The sequence below is a fragment of the Ascaphus truei genome, chromosome 3 (genome assembly GCF_040206685.1).
Source record: "Ascaphus truei isolate aAscTru1 chromosome 3, aAscTru1.hap1, whole genome shotgun sequence".
Taxonomy (NCBI): domain Eukaryota; kingdom Metazoa; phylum Chordata; class Amphibia; order Anura; family Ascaphidae; genus Ascaphus; species Ascaphus truei.
This window is the reverse complement of record NC_134485.1, coordinates 21,239,102-21,261,376: the sequence shown is the minus strand read 5'-3', so window position 1 is coordinate 21,261,376 and position 22,275 is coordinate 21,239,102. Positions and strand designations below refer to the sequence as shown.

The window sequence follows — 22,275 nt, the reverse complement described above, 5'->3', positions numbered from 1 at the left end:
AGGGTAACACCTCTACCCCCGGCCAACAGAAGAGAGGCCACACCAAAGCATCCTAATGTCTCTATAGGGGTGTAGGTGATTCTCTTACCTTGTTCTCAGAGTGCTAGAATTCATGCAGGGCTGGTATGGTGAGCAATAATAGAGGGCGCCAGGAACTTCTCTGTTACTTTATTTGCAGGAACACATACCCTGTACATATAAATATAGCTTGTTCCTTAGAGCTGCTCAGTATTTCCCCAAAGAGGTACATATTTTCCACTTTGTAGTATGGTAAAGTTACACTCCATTAATTGAATGATGGCTGTTCCCACCTCACTGGAATCCCTAGGCACGGTACACTCTGACATGAGAGCTTACACCCTATCACATCTGACAAAACAAAAGAGTCTCACCCCCTAGTAATTCTAAGGTGATACTCCCAGGCCCTTGTTTACAAAATCTTCTTAGGAGTACATGTCCATTCCCTTTTGTGAGTGGAACATGGCCAGAGCCATATAGTCACTATGATTAATAGTGGAAGGGTTAACCTTCTACAAATTATCCTTAACTAGTGACATACAAGGCACCTTCTGGAGGTGGCTATGTGTCTGCCCAGCAGTTTCACCTAAGGGAATAGGAGACTGTTAACTATAATTAACCCCTTCTAGGAACCATCAACCCCATAACATAAAATAGTATAACCCCATAACATAAAATAGTATACCCCCAAGGGTGCTACACTAGGAAGCATCAGTGTCACACAACTCCCATGTGTCTCAGGTGTGCTCCTTTTTGTGCACAAGGCACATTGAACTGGCAACCAGGAAGTGGAAGTGGAGTGGTCTGCTTTAAAAGAAAGCCAGGGGGAGGGGGCTACAGGTGGGAGCAGTAGAGCTCAAAAGAATGCTGCAGCAACTGGTTTAGTTCAAAGCTAGAGTTAGGTGTGGGTTCTGATCCTGTTCGGCCTGACACCAGTACCCCCTTAATCAGAAGTGGCCTTGTCTTATGGAAATATGAGGTATGGGTGTGAGTCATTTAAATATACTTTGCATATCTCATACAGTAAGCATATCTCCCAGGCATCTTTTCTGAGCCCAGGTGTCTCTCCATATGAGAGACTCCACTAAATTAGGTCTCTCTCTCTCTCATGCTCTGGAGAAAGTTTGTTTGAAGTGAATTAGCTACTTAAATTCCAGCGACTTTGGAAATAATGTGAGTTTTATGCCTTTTTGGCCATTCTGCCCGGAATTACAGAACTGGCATGAAACCGCTTCTAAAAAAATATTTTCCGCCCGGTTTGGACACGCAAGAAGGGCTGACAGAATACCGAAACCTACAAATCTAATGGGAAAGGCTCTGAGGTAGCTTAGATAAAATCACTGCCAAATCGAACATTTTGGCATGACCCTACTTCACGGTCTGACGTTTGTGTTATCACGGTATTCAGGGAGGTGAGGTGAGGTAGGAACATGCGATACCGCTCAGGATAGCAGTGTGTTTTAGCTCTGTCTTTTCTAAGTTCTGCCCCTGCGATCAGCCTGCAGCCTGTAAGAGCTGCACAGAGAGAGCTGCATCTCGCTGCACAACTCTTACAGGTGATCGCACTGTTTTTATTTTATTGTAATAACACAGTATTGATGCAGGGGCTTTCCGGAGCTGAATCGCATTCATTTCAGCTACGGGGACCCCCTGCTTCCCGAGTTACAGGCCCCGGTATGGAGTGCCGGTATCTCTGCAAAGTTTAAAGTCCTGGTCATGTGATGTGGGACATTTAAACAATGCAGGGAGATACCGGCACCCCATACCAAAGCCTGTAACTCGGGAAGCAGGGGTCCCCGGGGCTGAAATGAATGCGGTTCAGCTCTGGAGACCCTCTACTTCCAAACTGTGTTAGTAAAATAAAATAAAAACAGCTGCATTCATTTAGCGACTAGCTGCTAAGGTAATGAAGGGGTTAAAATAGAGTACCTGGTTTCTTGGCGGAAGAGGGGGTGGCTGAAGTGGGTAGTTTCCCCAGGGTGGGTGTTTAGGCCTACCAGGTGGGTAGCGGGAGGAGTTAGCAACTTCATTACCTTAGCGGTATCCGCTAAGGTAATGAAGGGGTTAACTCTTCCCGCAACCCTCCCGGTAGGCCTGAACACCCAGCACGGGTCAAATACCACTTTCATCCACCCTCTCTACCCCCACTGGTATTTAACCCTTTCATTACCTTGGTGGTTAGCCGTATGTATGTAAATGTATTTTTACTACATAGTATGGATGCAGGGGGTCTCTGGAGCTGCTATTAATGTCTGTCAGCTCCAGAGACACCCGGCTTCAATCCGATGTACTAAGAATTATTTTTTTCCATCAGAGTCACAACGCGGATCCCATCTCGCCACCAGATGAGAATGTGTGAGTTGCAGCTGCGGTGTGCATATCGGAGCTACCCGACTTTCTCGATTTCTCCAAAAATGCGAGTTTGAGCATTTTTTAAGCTACTGCTCAGTTTTAGTGAGCGGGAGAGCTATTGATCGGGAAGAAGCAGGTCTCGAGCGAGTTGGCATGTTATCGGAGCTTTCTGAATAGCTACACATGCAAACTCACTCGAGACATGCCCAAAACCATCAATAACTCACTTATTGAAGCTACTAGAATAGGCCCCATAGAAGGGTAACAATAAGCTCACATATGAGTTATTCCAAACTATTAAACCAGTGAGTTTAACAATGATAACGTCACTTAGATTGTAAGCTCTCCGGGAGAATGAACTAATTTTCTTTTATTGTTTATATTTTTGATTCACTTATTGTATTTTAAATCCCTGTAATCTTATATCTATTTTGTAAAGTGTTGTGTTCATCGTTGGCTCAATATAAATATAATATACATAGATTTTCTCATCTGTTTATTTTATTTTACTTTTTAAAAGGATTCGGCAGAAAATATACTGTCTGGCTATGGGCACAATTGAAATGAAGTATATTTGTTATTCTATATTTTTCAGCATTTATAAGTGTAGCCATGTGTAAAATTGGTGTACATATCTCTTTCATGCTGGCAGTAATCCTGGTAAGTATGCAGGGTTGCCAGTAACAATCATGGAGGTTTGCCCTCAAACCCTGATGAGGTGTCATATGTCCCAAAGGAAGTGACAACATGCTTTGTGTCCACGGTTAGTGACACAGAGGGTGTCTGTTTTCTGGAGGTGAAATAAGACATAGCACTGCCTAAAGTTAGCAGTTCAGTTGGTGTTCTGACTGTTCAGGAGAGTCATGTTGAGGTCTGCAACAGTGTTGCAGTGTGTGATGCAAGAGCTGGAGTCTGTGCAGCTCAAGAGAGACAAGTTGGTGAATCTCCCTGAGGGGAGAGGTGGAAAGCAACTCCATTAGGAGAAGGAGGAACCTTCCAGATGGAGTGCAGCAGAGAGATGAGCGGCTAAGCTGTTTGCTGCGAGGGGCAGTCTGCCTATACCACCAATAAAGATGCCCTTATTCATCAAAACCCCCATGTGTGAGTGTGAAGTTACTCCACAGAGGAAGGCACTGAGAAGGAGTTCCTCATCAGAACCATCTCCTTGCGGATGCAGAGATCTTGATGAGGTGGAGGCGCTGCACTGTATATAGGTAGGACTCTAGCACACTACCTCAGCTGCCTGTCTGGGTGACATTCCCCACACAACATCATGCGGGAGACTCAGGAGTCCTGTTGCCAACAGGTGCACCACCAGACACGACCATGTAATGGGGACTGGTTAGACCACAGGGGCCAATGTGAGATTGGGTGGGTCAGCCAAGTCAGAAAATCCGTTACATTTGGAGGCGCTGCTGAGATACCTGTCAACAGGACAGGCTTTTGCTAGGCACACTGGGAAACAGGAGAGTGTATGCTGCCAGTCAGTGCTGTGTTTGGGATGGAACCACGGGGTAGTCAGGGGGGCTGATGGAGTTGTCAGACCGCAGGGACGACCTGGGCGCCTGGAAGGAGATGGGGGTCTGGAGAGGGGCTATAGCTGTCCTAGTCACCTTGAGGTAGTTCTAGTTGGTAGGATGCCTAAAGGGATAGCCTGTTAACAGAGGTCAGGAATCCTGGAGAGGGTCTGCGCTAGACTGACCAACAGTAGGTAGACGCCCTAGTACTGCATGGAGAAGCCAGAGTACTCTAGCCCATTCCAGACCACTTACCACAGTCAGCACAGGTTGGAGAGAAAGGAGAGACACAGCATACACAGAGAGAGTGAGCCTAGCCTGAGGTAGTGCAACACGAGTCAGACCTACATTAGGTACACAAGGTGGTGCATCGGCCAATCTTTATTGTATCGGTATGGCAGCTGCCCCGCAGAGAGGAGCTCCATGTACAATAACAGCAAATACAGTACCCAAATGGCGACCGCAAGAATGGAGGATCCGCGCGGCGCAGAAGGTCCAAGATGGTGGACGGAGGCAGAGGAAGGGAGTGCACGTGGTGTGCGTCCCACTGAAGAGCAAGCTACTGAAGTGACTTTTGCTAGCCTACTATGGAGTGGCGCCAAGGCTGTGGCTGCGCCGTTTTGGTCCTGCCTAGGACCGCGGGGTGATACCCTGGAGGACAGTAGCGAGGACATTGTTGCTATAGTGAATGGCCGTGAAATCAAAAATAGCAGCTCCCGCTTCCCTGGGAGACCGCGTGGGCCAAGTGCAGAAAATTCTGCAAACACAAAAGATGCAAGGAGTTGGCCGGGATTGGCGCCAAGCAAAGAACCCCACCCTGCTGGGGGGTATGGCGCGAAAGCTGTGGCCGCGCCCTCATGGACTATGAGGGGCTCAGAGCCAGTGCTGGGTCACCCAGTGAATCTATGGGACCCTCCCCAAATATTCACCAGGGGGAGGGGTCTTTATCTCTGCCAAGCGAGACCCGAGTTGTCTGAGGGAGGAGCTGGATGTGAGCTTCCTGTCCCTCAGTTTCGAGGAGCTGGTGAACAGGAGAGACCACTGTGCAAAGTGTCTCCCGTAACCAGCACTACAAAGAGCGAGATGGACATTGGGGTATATCCCTATTCATTGCCAGGAGGCTTCCTTGTAGTCAAGGCTGGGGACAAAGAGACACTGCGGTGCCTGTGCATGCAGTGCAGGTTGCCCGGTGGAGAAGCCAGTACCAAGGCAAGGTGTCCCCAATGTGGCATCCATTATCTATGGGCCGTGCAGCCCTTTGTGCCGGGACAGACCATGGAGGCGGGAGCGGACACAGCCAAGCTGACGGCTGAAGCCTCGCACTCGGTCAAGGAAGAACCAGCTGATCCCGGAGAATGGGGATTGCTACTGATGATAGCAAGGGAGCCTAAAGAGAAAGGGGCCTGCAACCGTGGTGAGAACCTGGAACCTCACCGTCGGTCCCCTACGGGAGTGCCACTTCCCGAGTCGGAGCCTGCATCTTCGGACAAAGAACAGCCCAGCCCGACATCGGTGGTGATGCGCCTACCGGCGGACCACTACAGCGGTGCTGAAAAAGAGCCAGCACTTACCTGCATGGTAGCGGAGCGGAGTCTCGAGGTGCCGAGATCACCTGTGCGGAGGCAACCGGAGCGGAGGAGTTCCACGGCCGTGGTGACTTCCAGCGCGGAAGGCGGAGGAGGCCCCATCGACAGCCGACGAAGCGGTGAGATACATCCTTACCCTCCACAGGCGTCAGTGGCGGCGAAAACGGCAGGCCTAGCCAAGGCCCGAGCGGAGCGGCGAGAAGAACCATCACTTCCGGCGGCGGATGTCGTTCTGGAGGAAGAGGTTCCGGTTGGGAACCCAACGCAAGATGGCGGCGGTGAGTCCCGCGATATTGATGACATCACATTCGGCGGACACAGCGGAGCTGGGTGGAAGATGGCCGCGTCCTCGCGACCAACCAGCTGTACCAGATCGCCTGGATCAGGGAAGAGCTGGCAGGCCCTGCGGAAGCCTGGGAGCAGCGGGACGGGAGAACCGGAAGGCCAATCCAATGGCACCAGGCAAGGTAGCGACGAGTTGTGGGTTGTAGCCCGCGGATGCCAGAAGTATTTCCCTATGCCCAACCCCCGGCCATAGTTAAAGCCGCTGCCCCTGTCACTTTTTCCTATGGGTCCCAATCCAGCCAAGGGTTGTCTGGGGAGTCACGGGGCCTCGCTGATGAACAGACTGGGGAGAACCTGGACTGGGGTGATTGCTTTACATCCGATGAGGGAGCGGGGAGGGAAATGCATAGGAGAAAAGAGTCATCTTGTACGAGTAATACTGATTGCAATGCTAATATAAAATGCAGGCCTAAGCGCCTTTTGTCCAATTCTAGGTCCACAGGGACATCGGGACTGTCTTCTAGGGATTTGGGTAATGTTGCTCATATTGTGCCCGTTGCTCGGGTACAACCCTATGTGCCTCCAGTGTCGGCAAGAGTTGCCAGGACTCGCCAAAAGTTGTTACTTTATTTTCACCATCCATGGGAGGGAGAAATTGAGTTCGAAATGGGTTCCACTGATGAGGATAGGGGATATAGTTCTGATGATGAGGAAGGATCAGGCGAGGAAAATTGGGATACTGATAGCTCTCTAGAGGATTGGGATCCTGAAGTGTTAGACGAGAAGTGGTGTAATTAAGAAAAGTTAGCCTACATCTCCAGGAGATGCCTTAAGGAAGTATATGGGCATGATCCTCTCAGTCCACTAGCATCCAGGCAAGTGTTATGGGCTGATTGTGGGTTTCCAGTATGTCACCCAGAGTGTTATGATATTTCTGCTCTAAACCCAGTGGACCATGCTGTGCGCAGGCCACCTTAAGAGGGTATGGTAGTACCAGTAATGGATACTCCATCAGGGAGTAATCCTGGTTGTTATACATCATCTAAAGTTAGGATGTATCTGTTATTATGTTATGATGAAAAGATATGTACTGTAATGTGTGTTGTTGTGTTTTGCAGTGCTACCTGAAGGAAGGTTCCGCAAATTTAGATCCCAGCCAGGTCGTTGGGTTCCACCAGGGGGAGAATGTAGCCATGTGTAAAATTGGTGTACATATCTCTTTCATGCTGGCAGTAATCCTGGTAAGTATGCAGGGTTGCCAGTAACAATCATGGAGGTTTGCCCTGAAACCCTGATGAGGTGTCATATGTCCCAAAGGAAGTGACAACATGCTTTGTGTCCACGGTTAGTGACACAGAGGGTGTCTGTTTTCTGGAGGTGATATAAGACACAGGACTGCCTAAAGTTAGCAGTTCAGTTGGTGTTCTGACTCTGTTTTGGAGTGTCATGTGGAGGTCTGCAACAGTGTTGCAGTGTGTGATGCAAGAGCTGGAGTCTGTGCAGCTCAAGAGAGACAAGTTGGTGAATCTCCCTGAGGGGAGAGGTGGAAAGCAACTCCATTAGGAGAAGGAGGAACCTTCCAGATGGAGTGCAGCAGAGAGATGAGCGGCTAAGCTGTTTGCTGCGAGGGGCTGTCTGCCTATACCACCAATAAAGATGCCCTTATTCATCAAAACCCACATGTGTGAGTGTGAAGTTACTCCACAGAGGAAGGCACTGAGAAGGAGTTCCTCATCAGAACCATCTCCTTGCGGATGCAGAGATCCTAATGAGGTGGAGGCGCTGCACTGTATGTAGGTAGGACTCTAGCACACTACCTCAGCTGCCTGTCTGGGTGACATTCCCCATACAACATCATGCGGGAGACTCAGGAGTCCTGTTGCCAACAGGTGCACCACCAGACACGACCATGTAATGGGGACTGGTTAGACCACAGGGGCCAATGTGAGATAGGGTGGGTCAGCCAAGTCAGAAAATCCGTTACATAAGCATCACACAAAGGGATGTTTTATCACAGTGCTTGCAGTGTGTTTTATTGCACTAATAGACCACTTTAAAACTGTAGCCTAAAATAAACAAATTAATGATGTACCGAATACAGGGTAATTACCCGGTTCCCGGCGCTTTTTCAGCTACCTGGAAATTACCCGGACCCGGCAGCAGGGAGCTGGAACCGGCGCCGGGTAATTGTCTAGCAGCGGAAGACTTGAACACTTACCTGCAGCCGGCGATGGAGGGTGAGGAAGACCGCTGCGGAGGGTGAGGAGGACCGCAGCGGCATTGTGGGAGCAGCAGCAGACATCCTGGTGTCGGTGGCAGCAGAAGACGTCCTAGTTCAGCCGGTGAGAGCAGCGGAACACAGCTGATGCTGGTGGGAGCCCGGGAATCATGTGACCGGAGCAGACGCGTTCCTATTGGACAGCCAGCTCCTCCCCGGCTATCCAATAGGAACGCTGCTGCTCTGGTCACATGGTTCCCCGACTGCCACTGCCATCAGCTGTGCTGTGTTCCGCTGCTCCCACTGGCTGAACAAGGACGTCTCTGCTGCCACCGCCACCTGGATGTCTCCTGCTGCTCCCACGATGTCACGATGGTCCTCCTCACCCTCCGCAGCGGTATTCCTCACCCTCTGCAGGTAAGTGTGTGCTACCCAGCCGGTTACCCGGGACCCAGCAGAGTAAAATTGCTAATTTTCCCCGGGTACCCGGTATATTTTAGGACTCAGTACAACACTAATACAAATACAAGTTTTCTTAACCATAATATATATATATATATATATATGTTGAATGATACCTTTAATTTTTGATGAAGGGAATTAATTTCAGTTTGCAGTTCCTTAGTGATTGCTTGTGCGTTTGTTGCTTTTTTACTTTCTGTAGCCAGCTGACGACTGTAGCATGTATTGGCAAGCTGCAGCTGTTTCTTCAACCCCTATATGCACGGTTTAAAACAAATAACTGTATCATTCCTTGCTCTTATTTGATGGCACTTCTTTATAACTGTTATAAACACATACTGTACATTTATTGGAGTCTATCTACCAAAAAGTGGGTGTGTGCTGACGTATTTGCATAACATTTGTGGGTATTTTGGTATTTGTGTTTTGCACCATGCTTTCCAGAAAATGGTTCCACTAAGCTTAATACATAGACACTGCCTGTTGCAGGTATTTTTCAGGTTGATTTTCGACAAAATAACCACTATGGGCCTAAATTACGCTTTTGATTTTTAGAGCCCATTATATGTATTCAGACTGACCGAAGCATCTAATACCCTTTCAGAGACAAGTCCTAAATGTAAAATCCTCCAAGTTTAAGGCTTGAACCAATGTTTTAGTATTTCTTTAAAAAAAATGCTCCTTCCTGTATGCTATATTGTACATTAAGTATACCTTTAAAACATTGATACTGTGAGTCTGTTTAATATTGCTTTTCTATTTCCTGTATTCTGCACAGGGTGCACATAAAGAGACCTTTTCCAGCAGCTATTTAAATTGCATGTTTGGAACCTTCACTCTTTTCTTTGTCTTTCTGAAGATGTGGCGTGTACTGTAAGATTTGACACAGTCTATGGGTGCTATTCTAGTAGCTTGGATAAGTGACTTATCACGAATTTTGGGAACTTCTCGAATGAGTTTGCAAGTGTAGCTATTCAGAAAGCTTCAATAACATGCCAGCTCGCTCGAGGAGTGCTTCTTCCTGATTGGTCGTGCTCCCGCACAGACAAACCATGCGGGATTGTCAAAAAATGCTCAAACTCGCATTTTTTGCCAAATCGAGCTATCCTAGTAGCTCCGAGATTCAGATCGTGGCTGAAACTAGTTGTGGCGAGATGGGATACGCAATTTATTTTTACAACATCGGATAAGCCGGGAGTGTCCGGAGCGGACACACATTAATATCCGCTCCGGAGATCCCCTGCTTCCATCCTATGAAATAAAAATACACGCAGCTTCATTAGCCTAGTAGCTAGCTGTGAAGTTAATGAAGGGGTTAAATACCAGTGCCCAGTTTATTGGGGGTAGAGGGGGTGGGTGAAGGTAGTATTTGGCCCATAGTGGGTGTTTATGCCTATCGGGAGGGTTGCGGGAGGCGTTAACCGCTTCATTATCTTTTGCGGTTAATACCGCTAAGCTAATGAAGGGGTTAACCCCTCCCATTTCCATAGGCATAAACACACACCATGGGCCAAATACCACCTTCACCCACCCCTTGTACCCCCAATAAACATTAAAATACAATACAAACACCAATACTAGCCAATACACTCATTGCCAGTGTGGTTACCTATACCGTCAATTGGAGCAAAGACAACCCCAAAAATAATGAATGGACACCCTACTACTACCCCTCCCCCCCCCTCGACCCCCAACAACCGCCTTTCCCTCCTAACACATACAGTGCAGTAATAGGCAAAATCCCTATTTTCCAGATCTGGATAATAGCGCATTTGCCCATTAAAATAAGTCATTATCCAGCCAGAATAAAGTAAATTAAAGTTGTACTTACCCCTGCTAGGATGAAGGCCGTCCTCGTCCTCATCACCATCCTCCTCGTTCTCCATGTGCAGCAACATTAAAATAGAAAAACTAGAAGGGGGCGTGGCCAGGACGTGGAGCTGGGAAGCCGCAAGTTAGATCGGTTCCGTCCTGAGGTCATTGGTAGACGGGGAATACCCCTCTAAAACTCCCCCAAAGTAAAAACACAAAGTGGCCTGGCGGTCCGGTCTGGTCCACTCACCGCAGAGGGTTTGCTGCGCTAACGAGCGCCCGATGCTCCACTGCCACCGGAGTCTGATTCCCCTGCGTCCCTGATCCCAAGATGGCCGCCGGAGCCGCGCGGTTCACCTAGGAGGCGGATCGAACGGCAGATCACGGAGCGGGTTCGGGCGGCAGAGGTGGTTGAGGGAATCTCCCCCCCCCATCGGTGAGCCCCTCCGGCGGCAGCAAAACGCAGGTAGAGTGGAAGTTGGGCCCTGCAGCTTTGAGGAGTGTCGCCCCCCCCACCCTCTAAAATGGCCGTTGGGCCCACGCATAAGCCCTAAAAACAAGAGGGAGAGATCAGTCACCGGATCCCAGGAGAAGGGGCGCAGTGCTGCCCTGAGAGGGCATACATTCTACGGGGAACGGGGGAAGCGTACTAGCACCTTATAGATACACCAGAGAGGCTGCAGGGTGAGGAGGGGTGGCCATCCCTCTCTGGCTATTGGGGCCTTGGCGCCCCCTGGGAGAAATGCGGAATTGCCTCCAGTGCACCCCCCCAGCTGAGCTCTGCCTGCGGTCCCTGGGGACCACCCAGAATCCGCCCCCCCCCCCTTTTCTTGACCTCACCATTTAAAGAGACAAATCAACAGAATGAGGGGAGTGTGTCTGTCCTCAACACATTAAAAATGTTTATTCTGGGGTGACGTCACCAAGTATGACTGGGTAAGCGTGGAGCTCCGAAGCCCTGCCAGCATCTAACGATAGCAAAACACCCTTCTGACCCGAAAATCTATACGAAACTTGGCACAAACTGAAGACGAAACGACCAGGAATGTCTAAAGTAAAAAGAACGGCAGCCCATGGGGTCACAAAATACTTTTCGCCGCCTCAGAGGAGAGCGGAGGACTCAGGCGAAAAACAGGATGGCGCCAGAGCACGAGACACAGCGATGACGGCAGACAACCGGCAACAATTGAGAGCAAGCCCGGGATCTGAGGAACCAGTCACCAGAGCATATCTGGAGGAGCTCTTTAGTGCAATGCACTTGAAACTGCACACATCCCTGCAAGCGGACATCAAAGAGGCAGTCAGGGATATCAGGCAAGATATTGAAAGCCTGACAACAAGAGCAAAGGAGACGGAGAATAAAATGGAGGCGTCCCTCACAAGGCAGTCTGCGGCAGAGGAAGAAATCATACGGTTAGGAGAGGAAATACTATCCCTCAAAGAAGGTCTGGAAGATCAAGAAAACAGTGACAGACGGCAAAATTTGCGCGTCCGTAATGTCCCTGAAACAATATCACCAGAAAATATCAGACCGTACCTAACCGAACTTTTCACTTTGCTCTGCAGTGATTTGGATGAAAAGGATCTTGAAATAGACAGAGCCCACCGGGCCCTGGGGCCAAAATTGGATGATCCAAAACGCAGGCGCGATATCATCGTGAGGATGCATAGCTATTCAGCCAAAGAGCGGATCATAGCGACCTGCAGAGAGAGGGAATCTATAACATTCCAAGATGAAACCCTGCTGATGTTCAACGATCTCTCGCGGCTAACCATCATCCGCCGCAAAGAACTGAAGCCCCTTACGACTCTATTGGCGGGAGAAAGCAATAAAATACCGCTGGGGGTTCCCGTTTAAATTGATTGCCAGCAAGGGGGGAAGATTCCTGACCATACGCCATCCAGAGGATATGGACCCGTTTGCCCGTGCGCTGGGCCTGACCCCTCCTCCATCATGGTCGACAGAACTACCGAACCACGACCCCAGTGGAAACAGTGGAGGCCCAGAGCGAGAGTCAGCAAGAATAGCTGCCCACCAACAGAGTCAAAACAAATAGCCAGCCGGGGACCCTGCTGAGATTTAACCTGTGGAAAAAAATGGAGCTGCCCACACCTGCTTAGACGCTCTGGTTCCCGTCGACCCACAGGCTACAAGGATGCAGCACACATGCCTCTTCACAGCAGCAGTCGCCCAACCGGTCGCAGAGGAGGATACTCGTTCCTGGATCCTGCAACCACCCACACCAGCATGCCCGTTATTGGAAGCGGGAGCCCCGTTGGGCCCCCACAGTTGGGTTTTGTTTTTGGGGAGGTGGGTGGAGGGCCTGCTGGCGCGAAAATTTTACCTAGAAGTTGGGTCTGCATTCGTGGACCATATCACCACCTTGGAGAGTGAGCAGAGCCAGACCGCCAGTCACAGAAATGGCCGTACAGCAGGGTTTGTGGGGTTGGTGGGAGGGGGTGTGGGAAAGGGGTCCATTATTGCCTAGGCTTCACCGCCTGCGTTCTGCGATCTCCCCCCCCCCACTCTAGGCCCACCAAAGCTGAACCGCAGTAGTCTCCTTAGACCCTTCCCCCCCTCCCCTTCCCTCCCCTCCCCTTCCCCTCCCTCCCCTTCCCCCCCTACTCCCCCCTCACTCTCCCCCTTCCCACCCTCCCCCCCTCCCCTCCACCCTCCTAACCCCTCCCCCTCCCTATCCCTCAACTAAAACAAGAAAGCAATCTAATTATCAGTCCCAGAGCCAGAGTTCAGAGAAACCAGAGGTCTGGACACCCTGACCCCCTCGTAACTAGTTGAAAAGCGGATACACAGAAGCATGTGGGCCCTACGTTACCAGGCTTAGTAATCTAAAGCAGAGCTACAAAGCGCTCCAAAATATCCACTTGACCTCACATGGATCCCCCGAAATCCTATACACAAGTCTTACAGAGTGCAACCCAGAGGGGTGCAAAGTTATGTAATCTATAGTTAGGGGCCCATGTCTACCCTGTCCCCAAAGGTTCCCGTTCCGGACTTACCCCCCCCCCCCCCCACGGGCCTCCAGCCCAAAAGCCGGTTTAAAGTTACACCGGTTGTAATTTTTCAGGCCACATCAAGGCCTAGTTTACTCTTTCTATCACCTGCTGGTACTGTCCCAGCAGGCCCCTCCCCTTCCTTCCCCCCCCCCCTCTTTTGCACTCGCCCCCCGACCCTGGTCGGTTAAGAGAGACCTGCTTCCACGAGAGTCTTGATAATACCAACACCCTTCCTAAGTACAGACAAACACAGTAGAAATAAACCCAATGGCTAACCAATCAGCTATTAAACTGGTTTCTCTGAACGTAAAAGGTTTGCAAAATAATCGAAAGAGGAGGTTAGCTCTGCAAGAATTGAAGAGTTTAAAGAGTGACATTGTTTTCCTCCAGGAGACGCACTTCACATCCCAGGATCCGCCCAAAACTTTCCAAAACGCGTTCCCAATGAGTTATTACTCGTCATTTAGCAGTAAGAAGCGAGGAGTTGCAATTTTAATTCGCCAAGGCACTCCATTCAATCTGACAAAAATAACAACGGACCCAGAGGGTAGATTTCTAGTGGTGTATGGGTCTCTGGCTGGCTCTCCGATCGCTCTGATCAACCTATATGCGCCAAATGAACACCAAAACGAATCCTTAAAAAAAGTACTAGAAGGAGTGGACCCTGAATACTTGTCCTCAATAATATTAGGAGGAGACCTAAATATGGTATTAAACCCCATAGAAGACAAGTCATTCAACCTGGGCTGCTTTGAGATAATTAAAGAGTTCTCCCTCATGGATATATGGAGAATCCATCACCAAGGACAGAAGGACTTCACCTTTTACTCCCCCCTCACCAGACGTACTCACGTATCGACTATTTTCTTGCCACCAAGAACATTCTAGAGGCCACCACTAACTCAGACATCGGATCGATAACTTGGTCGGACCATGCCCCAGTTACGTTGACACTTTCAATACCATTTAGAAAAACGGTCACTTACAATTGGAAACTGAATGACTCCCTATTAAATGATATCAAAGTAGAGAAAGATATCAAAAAAGCCCTCAAGGAGTATTTTAATATTAACTATGGTTCGGTGTCATCCCCAACAATTTTGTGGGAAGCCCATAAGGCCACAATCAGAGGTAAAATAATCTCAATTGCCTCCCACAAAAAGAAAGTTAAAATGGAGAGGATAAAAATATTAACAGACAAAATTCTCGATTTGGAAAAACAACATAAGGCGAACCCCTCAAAAAAAATATATAAACATCTGACTACTAATAGAACTGAGCTTAAACAAATGCAATTGGAAAATGTAGAAAAAGCCCTTAAATGGACTAACCAAAAATATTACAATAAAGGCAACAACTCCAAAATCTCAAAAGCCGAGTTGACAGCAATGGTGAAAACACTGAAAACCTCCAAAGCCCCCGGCCCAGACGGGTTCACTAATGCCTATTATAAGAAGTTTTTACCCATACTGTCCACACACCTACTGAATATGTTTAACTCATTCATGGAGGGAAACCCAATTCCCTCGTCAATGTCATTGGCAAACATTGCTATTATACATAAAGAAGGGAAAGACCCTATGCAATGTGGGAGTTATAGACCAATTTCCCTCCTGAATAACGATCTTAAACTATATAGCAAGATCCCGGCTAACAGGCTAAACCCAATATTACCTAGGTTAATAAATCTGGACCAAGTGGGATTTGTCTCGGGGCGTCAAGCCTCGGACAATACCCGCAAAATAATCAATATAATTGACCATGTACACCTCACAGGCACCAAGGCAATGCTACTGAGCTTAGATGCAGAGAAGGCATTTGATAGAATTGATTGGCTATTTCTCAATACCACAATGGAAAAATTTGGCTTTAACGAATCCTGTTAAACAGGGGTCCGCGCCCTATACCAAAATCCATCGGCCCTCGTAAGATTGCCAGGTGGGAACACCGAAAGATTCCAAATCAAAAATGGTACGAGACAGGGATGCCCACTATCCCCCCTCCTCTTTGCACTCACTATCGAGCCTCTGGCATCAAAAATACGAAACAATATAAATATCCAAGGCATAGAAATAGGAAAAACAAATTACAAGATCTCGCTTTTTGCGGACGATATTATCTTGTCATTATCCAGACCCCAAACTTCCCTTCCTAACCTTCAAAGGGAACTAGGAGATTTCAGCAAAATATCTGGATACAAGATAAATAGTGACAAATCCGAAGCCCTTAACCTGAGTCTTTCAGAATCAGAAGTGAAATTGCTCAAATTGAACTTTAGTTATAGATGGAGTTCTTCATACATTAAATATTTGGGAGTGAATGTATCAAAGAACTACCAATCCTTATATCAGTATAACTACCCGGCTCTGTTTGAAAAAATCAAGAGAGACCTGGATAAATGGGAAGGTTACCAGATTTCTTGGATCGGAAGAATGATCTCGATAAAGATGAACATACTCCCTAGACTATTATATTTTTTTCAAACTCTCCCGGTCCATGTTCCTGGTTCTGAACTAAAGAACATCCAAAACAGATTCTTCAATTTCATTTTGTAGGGCAAAAGACCCAGGGTAGCCAGGTCGGTACTGTTGGCATCTAGAGCGAGGGGAGGTATGGGTGTCCCAGACATCTCCAAATATTACCAGGCAGCCCAACTTAAACAAGCGGCCGTATGGAACGCTGACCCTGAACAACGATGTTGGCTAAAAATAGAGTCACACTATGCCAAAATGCCTTCTCTGCAAGCGTGCCTGTGGAGCCTGGATAGAGGAGATATGCATCTCAACAAATTTAAACTGGGAGCGATGAGCCATACCTGGGACGTCTGGTTGAAAGTCAAGACTAAGTACAGACTTGCGTCCCCTAGCTCACAACTTACAACAATTTTTAATAACCCCAAATTCCCCCCCGGATACGCTTCCAAATTATACGACCAATTCAAATCGAAGGGGATCAGGGTGATCGGAGACATTCTGAGCCTGGGGAAACTCCTGAGCTACCAAAATTTACGCACTAAATACGATATACCACAATTGGACACATTCAAATACCTCCAAATTAGACACTTTGCCCAGAAGATATCCCCGAATCCAGAATTTCCCCCTCTCACTAAATTCGAGAGACTATATACTGTAGAGATAGCTCTCAACAAAAAGGGCTAATATCAAAGATTTATACAGAATTGGAACATCAGCGGACCCTCCGACTCATGACTACATGCAAAAATGGGCCGCGGACCTGAACATAGATATCAACAGAGAGGACTGGGAAGACATTTGGGAAGTAGCTTCAGGAACTTCCATATGCACCACAACCAAAGAAAACATTTACAAAATAATGTTCTACTGGTACCTCACTCCAGTGAGACTAAAACAAATCTACCCTCTGGCTTCTGACCTATGTTGGAGAGGCTGTGGACAAAAGGGTGACATGGCCCACATTTGGTGGACATGTCCGGAAATTAAGAAGTATTGGGAAAGGGTGCAAACCCTATTAAAAGAGGTGACTAGCCTCGACCTACCTATTGATCCACTGACCTACCTACTGGCCAGGCCAATGGAAAAAATTGACCGTCCAGTGAGGAAATTGGTCTCCTTCATCCTCACAGCGGCGAGATGTGAGGTTGCGGCCTCCTGGAAGAAAGTGTCCCCACCCTCTATGACAACTAAAAAACAAGATAAATGAAGTAATGCTTATGGAGAAGCTAACCGCGCACCTTAAGCAAAAAACAATAGCTTTTTACGAAATCTGGGAACCATGGATAATCATATAGAACGAGTTAAGCCCACCAAGGAAGAAACAAGGAGATAAGGCAATACAGATAAGGAAGCGTTTGATAATCAGTACCTCTACGAAGTTCGTCCAAAAGGGACACCAGCGACCAGGGCACACACTCCTCCCCCCTCTCCTCCTCCCCCCCCACTCTTTTCTCTCTCTTTCTCACCCCCCCTCCTTCTTGGCCTCTCCGTTATTGGTAGGCCACCCGACTCGGGCAACAGGTTTTGCCATCCTTTCCCCCCCCAAAAATACAAAAATGTTCTGTATTAGGCTATGTATACCGTTTTTGAATGTACATTTTATATCTGCCTAATAAAAAAGTTAAAAATAAAATAAAATAGAAAAACTAACTGCTGGCCACTAACCCCTTAATTACCTTAGTGGTTAGTACCTCCCCCCCCTCCCACCCGATACCCAGCCAGGAGGCCTAACCTACCCCCACCTCCTCTACTCCCATCACCACACATACAAATGGGCAAAGGAACTAGTAGCCAAAAATGGCTAATGGCACGTTTGCCCATTTGTTTGCAAAACTAAAGAAATACACAGTAAAATAACATTGCTATTACAGTACACTTGACAATAAACCCATAAATTGTTAATGCGGTAAACCATGCCCACAATATGGGCATGGATTGCCACAATGGCAATGAATGGACAACCTAACAAAAAAACATAACAAAAATACAATACATAACAATGAAATAAAAACAAACATTTGCCAAAAAATGCATTGCTTGTCACTGTGCTTATCTATACATTGAAAATGGCATAGAAAAGCACATTGACAGTCAATGGGCATCCTAAAAAAAACCCACACAATTAAATAAAAGATAATCAATGTGTTTCTTACTTTTGCCAGGCTTCACCCTCGTCATCCTACTGCGGCACCAACTGTTGACCCACGATGCAATGCTCCTTATCACCATGATGCAAAGAAGTCCTTGATCCTCTGTTGATTGAAGAGGAGTCTCTGGTGAGTTCTTCAGTTCTTTATTCTATTCTTTGTTATCCATAGGGGCCCGGAAATGTTGATCCGCTGGCTTCTTGGGCTCAAATGAGATGGGACAGGCCTTATATAAGGCCTCTGACATCACATTTGATTGACACATGGTACACCACTAACCTGATTGGCTGGTGTATCATGTGACAGCTTCCATTTTTTTTAAAGGATGTGACATTAGCTTAAAGGTAGGGAAACCAGCCAATCAGGAAGGATATTCTTAGGATGCCCATTGATTGCCAATGTGTTTATCTATGCCCCTTTCAGGATATAGATAAGCCCAGGGACAAGCAATGCTTTTGTTTGACAAATGCTTGTTATTATTCCATTGTTATGTATTGTATTTTTTGTTATTTTTTTTTTTTGGTTGCCGATTCATTGCCATTGTGGCAATCCATGCCCATACTGTGGGCATGGTTTACCATAGTGACAATCAATCGGTAGAGAGTGTGGGGGATGTGGGTAGTTGCCCTGGGGTGGGTGGTTAGGCCTCCCGAGTGGGTAGCAGGGGAGGGGGGTTAACCCCTTAATTACCAATAACCGATAAGGTGATTAAGGGGTTATTGGCCAGTAGTTATTTTTTTTCTTTTAATGTTGTTGCCCACAGAAGATGCAGAGGAAGACAAGGACGGCCTTCATCCTTGCAGGGGTAAGTACAACCTTAATTTACTTCATGATGGCTGGGTACTATTTTATTTTTAATGAGAAAATGCACTGTTATCCAGATCTGGATAATAGGAATTTTGTCCATTATTGTACTGTATGTGTTGGGGGCGAGGGGGTTGAGGGGGTGTTGGTAGTAGAGCGGGTGGGTAGTAGGGTTGTATTTTAATGTTTCTTGGGGGTAGAGGGATGGGTGAAGGGGTAATTTCTCCAGGGTGGGTGGTTAGACCTCCCAGGTGGGTAGTGGGAGGGGATAACCCCTTCATTATCATAGTGAAGGGGTTAACTCCTCCCTCAACCTTCCCAGTGAGCCTAACCACTCACCCTGGGTCCACTACCCCCTTCACCCACCCCCTCTACCCCCAAGAAAACAGGTACTCTGGCTTAACCTTCTTATTACCTTAGCAGCTAGCCGCTAAGGTGATTAAGCTATTTTTATTTTATTTTAATAAAATAGTATTGAAGCACAAGGTCACCGGAGTTGACCCACATTAATTTTAGCCTCAGGGACCCCCTGCTGCCCGAGTTACAGGCCCCGGTATAAGGTGCCGGTATCCTCGCTAAGTTTAAATGTCCCAGTCACGTGATGCAGGGAGATACCAGCATCCCATAGCTGGGCCTGTAACTTGGGAAGCAGGGGGACTGGAATTAATGCAGTTGAGCTCTGGGGACCCCCTGCTTCAATACTGTGCCCCTATGGCAGCTCTGCTTTGAAACTACCGGTTAGCACACACCCCCCTTTGTGATTTTGTTCATGTCATGTAATCGTTAGTTACTTTAGCATTTTATTTATATTGTTGTTGAGTCAGTAGTCTTGTACTTCTGACTTTTTATCATTGGTTGGATTTTTGGTTATTTTAAGTATATCTTATGTACCTTTATTGATATTTGTTACCCATAACTTGTGTTTTATTTGTACTTTTATTGTTCATGTTTTTTGGTATTTACCGTATGATTAGGTCCTCTCTGGACCCAAAGTAGTATTTGTATTAAATACTGTATATACGTTTTATTCTGACCCCTTATGCGCTGTGTGCATATTTCGTATCGCTTTTCAGTGAGATCTCCCTAGAGAGATCTCCCTTGGGAGATCTCACATTGGAACTTCTGGGGAGTTTCTCCACGTGCCCAGCTGCAAGGGGTTCTGATATTGCAACATACTTTACAAGAACGCACAATCACGGATTCCTTGTTTCTTGCCGGAACAATGCAGTATTATCAGCAAAAAAAGCGTATTTTTTATGGTGCGTCATCACTATTGAACCGCTAAAAATACAAATGTGTTTACTGCGGCCGCTAAAAATATAGAGACACAAATTTAGTAATGTTGATGCCAGTCATCAGGTCTCGATATTTATAGGAACTGCGGTAATATAGTCCAAAAATACAACACATTTTTTTATCACCTACTGTACTCCCGGCTTACGTTAGCCCTATCTTACCTATGTTTATAATGTACATAGGTACATACATAGGTGTTAACCCCTACCACCACCCACAGGGGACCTAACCATCCTCACTGGGGCAACTACTTTACCTCCTTCACCGAGCCCCCTTATTTCTGCCAACAAACCAACCAACCTCTTGTGTACTGGCCAAATACAGTATAGTTAATAGGGCTTTTGGCCACAAAAAATATAAACATAGATAAATATGAAATAAACAATGTACATTACACAAAAATGATTTTAAAATATTTTAAACATAAACCCATTGATTGTAACTATGGCTAGCTAGGACCTGTCAATGTGAGCATAAATAGCCACATTGGCAAGCTGTAAGAAAATTGGGTAACTATAATAATAATAATAATTGTTTGTCACGAGCCCCCAAAACTGAAGGAAAAACCTCTTGCTTGGCTAGGCTCCAGAACTGAGAGGAACCTTTCCTCTGCCAAGAAAGCTGAAGGCCTTGTGACTGGATTATACACATTCTGCACTGTTTCACAGTAGACTCCCCGGGAAGCTTCACGCACTGCCACTTGTTATCTCCGATTTTTGTTGAACTTACAGGCCCGGGAATACGAAAGAAATGAAACGTAACGCAAGCCAGGTTTCAAATCCTTTGTCTCAATTTATTACTCATAGGGTAATGACTTTTATACCAGAAAAAGAAGATATTGATTAGAGGCGTAACATAGGCGTAACATAGGCGTAACCTGGGTGTGTCTTGGGCTTAGCTTTGATTAGAGGCGTGATTTAGGGGCAGGACATATTAGTGGCATGATCTTGGGACGTGTTTTTCCCAATACAGGCAATGTCACAATACATAGCTTATTCATTGTCTGTTATCAAAAGTGACCTTGAATCTCTAGCAACTAAGTTATACGATTTTACCTCTTTCAGAGAACCAGTCTATTGTATATTACTAAAAGAGCAGGAAACTGACTATGCAAAAAGTATCTTAGCAATATCCTGAGCAGGGAGAAAGGAAATGTAATTTGGCAGAAACTGAGTGCATTAGGAATTATATTTCAGCAAAAGGCTGACTACAGAATCTTAACTAGTTATGAACAGACAAAATGGATGCTTAACACAAGTGCAGATTCTGGCCTGACCTACTGGTCCTAACAATTCCCTCCTTTTTGTTCTCTATAAGAACAAATACCCTTACTTTGTACTCTTCTCTATGACTATGGCCTTGTAGTGACCAATAGAGACATATATATAACAATAAATATTTCTATAGATTAGAAAAATGGTTTACGTCTCAATATGTCACATAATTTAAGGGTCAGCTATTTGTGAGAATTGGTGGGGGCTAATTTCTGCTAAGAGCGACTGCACAAACATTCTTCTTGCACGCATCTTTCATACTGCATTTACTCAGAATGGCAAAACGGACCAAGATGGCTGCTATGGTCAAAATGGCTGACTTGTGATCTTTTCCTTGTGGTTGACTCACGGCCCTTGGTGACCTCCCACCTTCCTCATATCCAGTCTTCTCAGTCCCCCCATATCCTTAAGAGACAGTCTATTTAAAGAACAGAACAGTTAACCATTTCATAGTCCTGCTGGACCAAGATGTCCAAGTTGTGCATAACTTCATTCCTTTCCTTTCCGGACCTTATATCAGCCCAGTTGATTTCTTCTTTGGTCTCTTCTTCTGGGAGACTGGCGACATCATCACCGCAGAGAGGCATAGCGTCGGTGGGGGTTGCAACGCACTTCTGGATCAGAGTTTTGCTGTACTTAACACATAGAGAGCAATGAGTAGGACAGACACACATACAAAAACATTCGCTAGCTTCGCTCAAAGCAAATCAATCCAACCACCAAGTCCCAATGGTTCCTGAATCCTGGATAAATACACAACATTGCACTTTAACTAGGGCGCATACATACCCCTCCCTTTGAGACTAAAATATAGTCTAGAGCTATTTTATTCTGCAGAGCCATTAATTTAAATTAAACCTATTCTTGGTTAAGTGAGTAAACGTCTGTGGTTGTATGATTGAGGATATCCCTGTAAACCTGTCATACAGTAACCCACTCCTATATTTGGGAATAAATTCCCCGAAACGTATTCTTCCCATAGACTACTTTTTAGCATTTGTGTATTGGGTGT

General features: G+C 46.7%; 1 protein-coding gene across 3 annotated transcripts in view; it reads right to left on the bottom strand.

The window, feature by feature from the left end:
* LCA5L (lebercilin LCA5 like) overlaps positions 1 to 22,275 on the bottom strand; it is a 98,524-nt gene that overhangs the window by 34,868 nt on the left and 41,381 nt on the right. For all 3 annotated transcript variants that reach the window (XM_075593727.1, XM_075593728.1, XM_075593729.1), the window contains one exon: positions 8,555 to 8,692. In XM_075593727.1, coding sequence (XP_075449842.1) covers positions 8,555 to 8,692 — 138 coding nt within the window. The remainder of the gene's footprint in view (positions 1 to 8,554; positions 8,693 to 22,275) is intronic.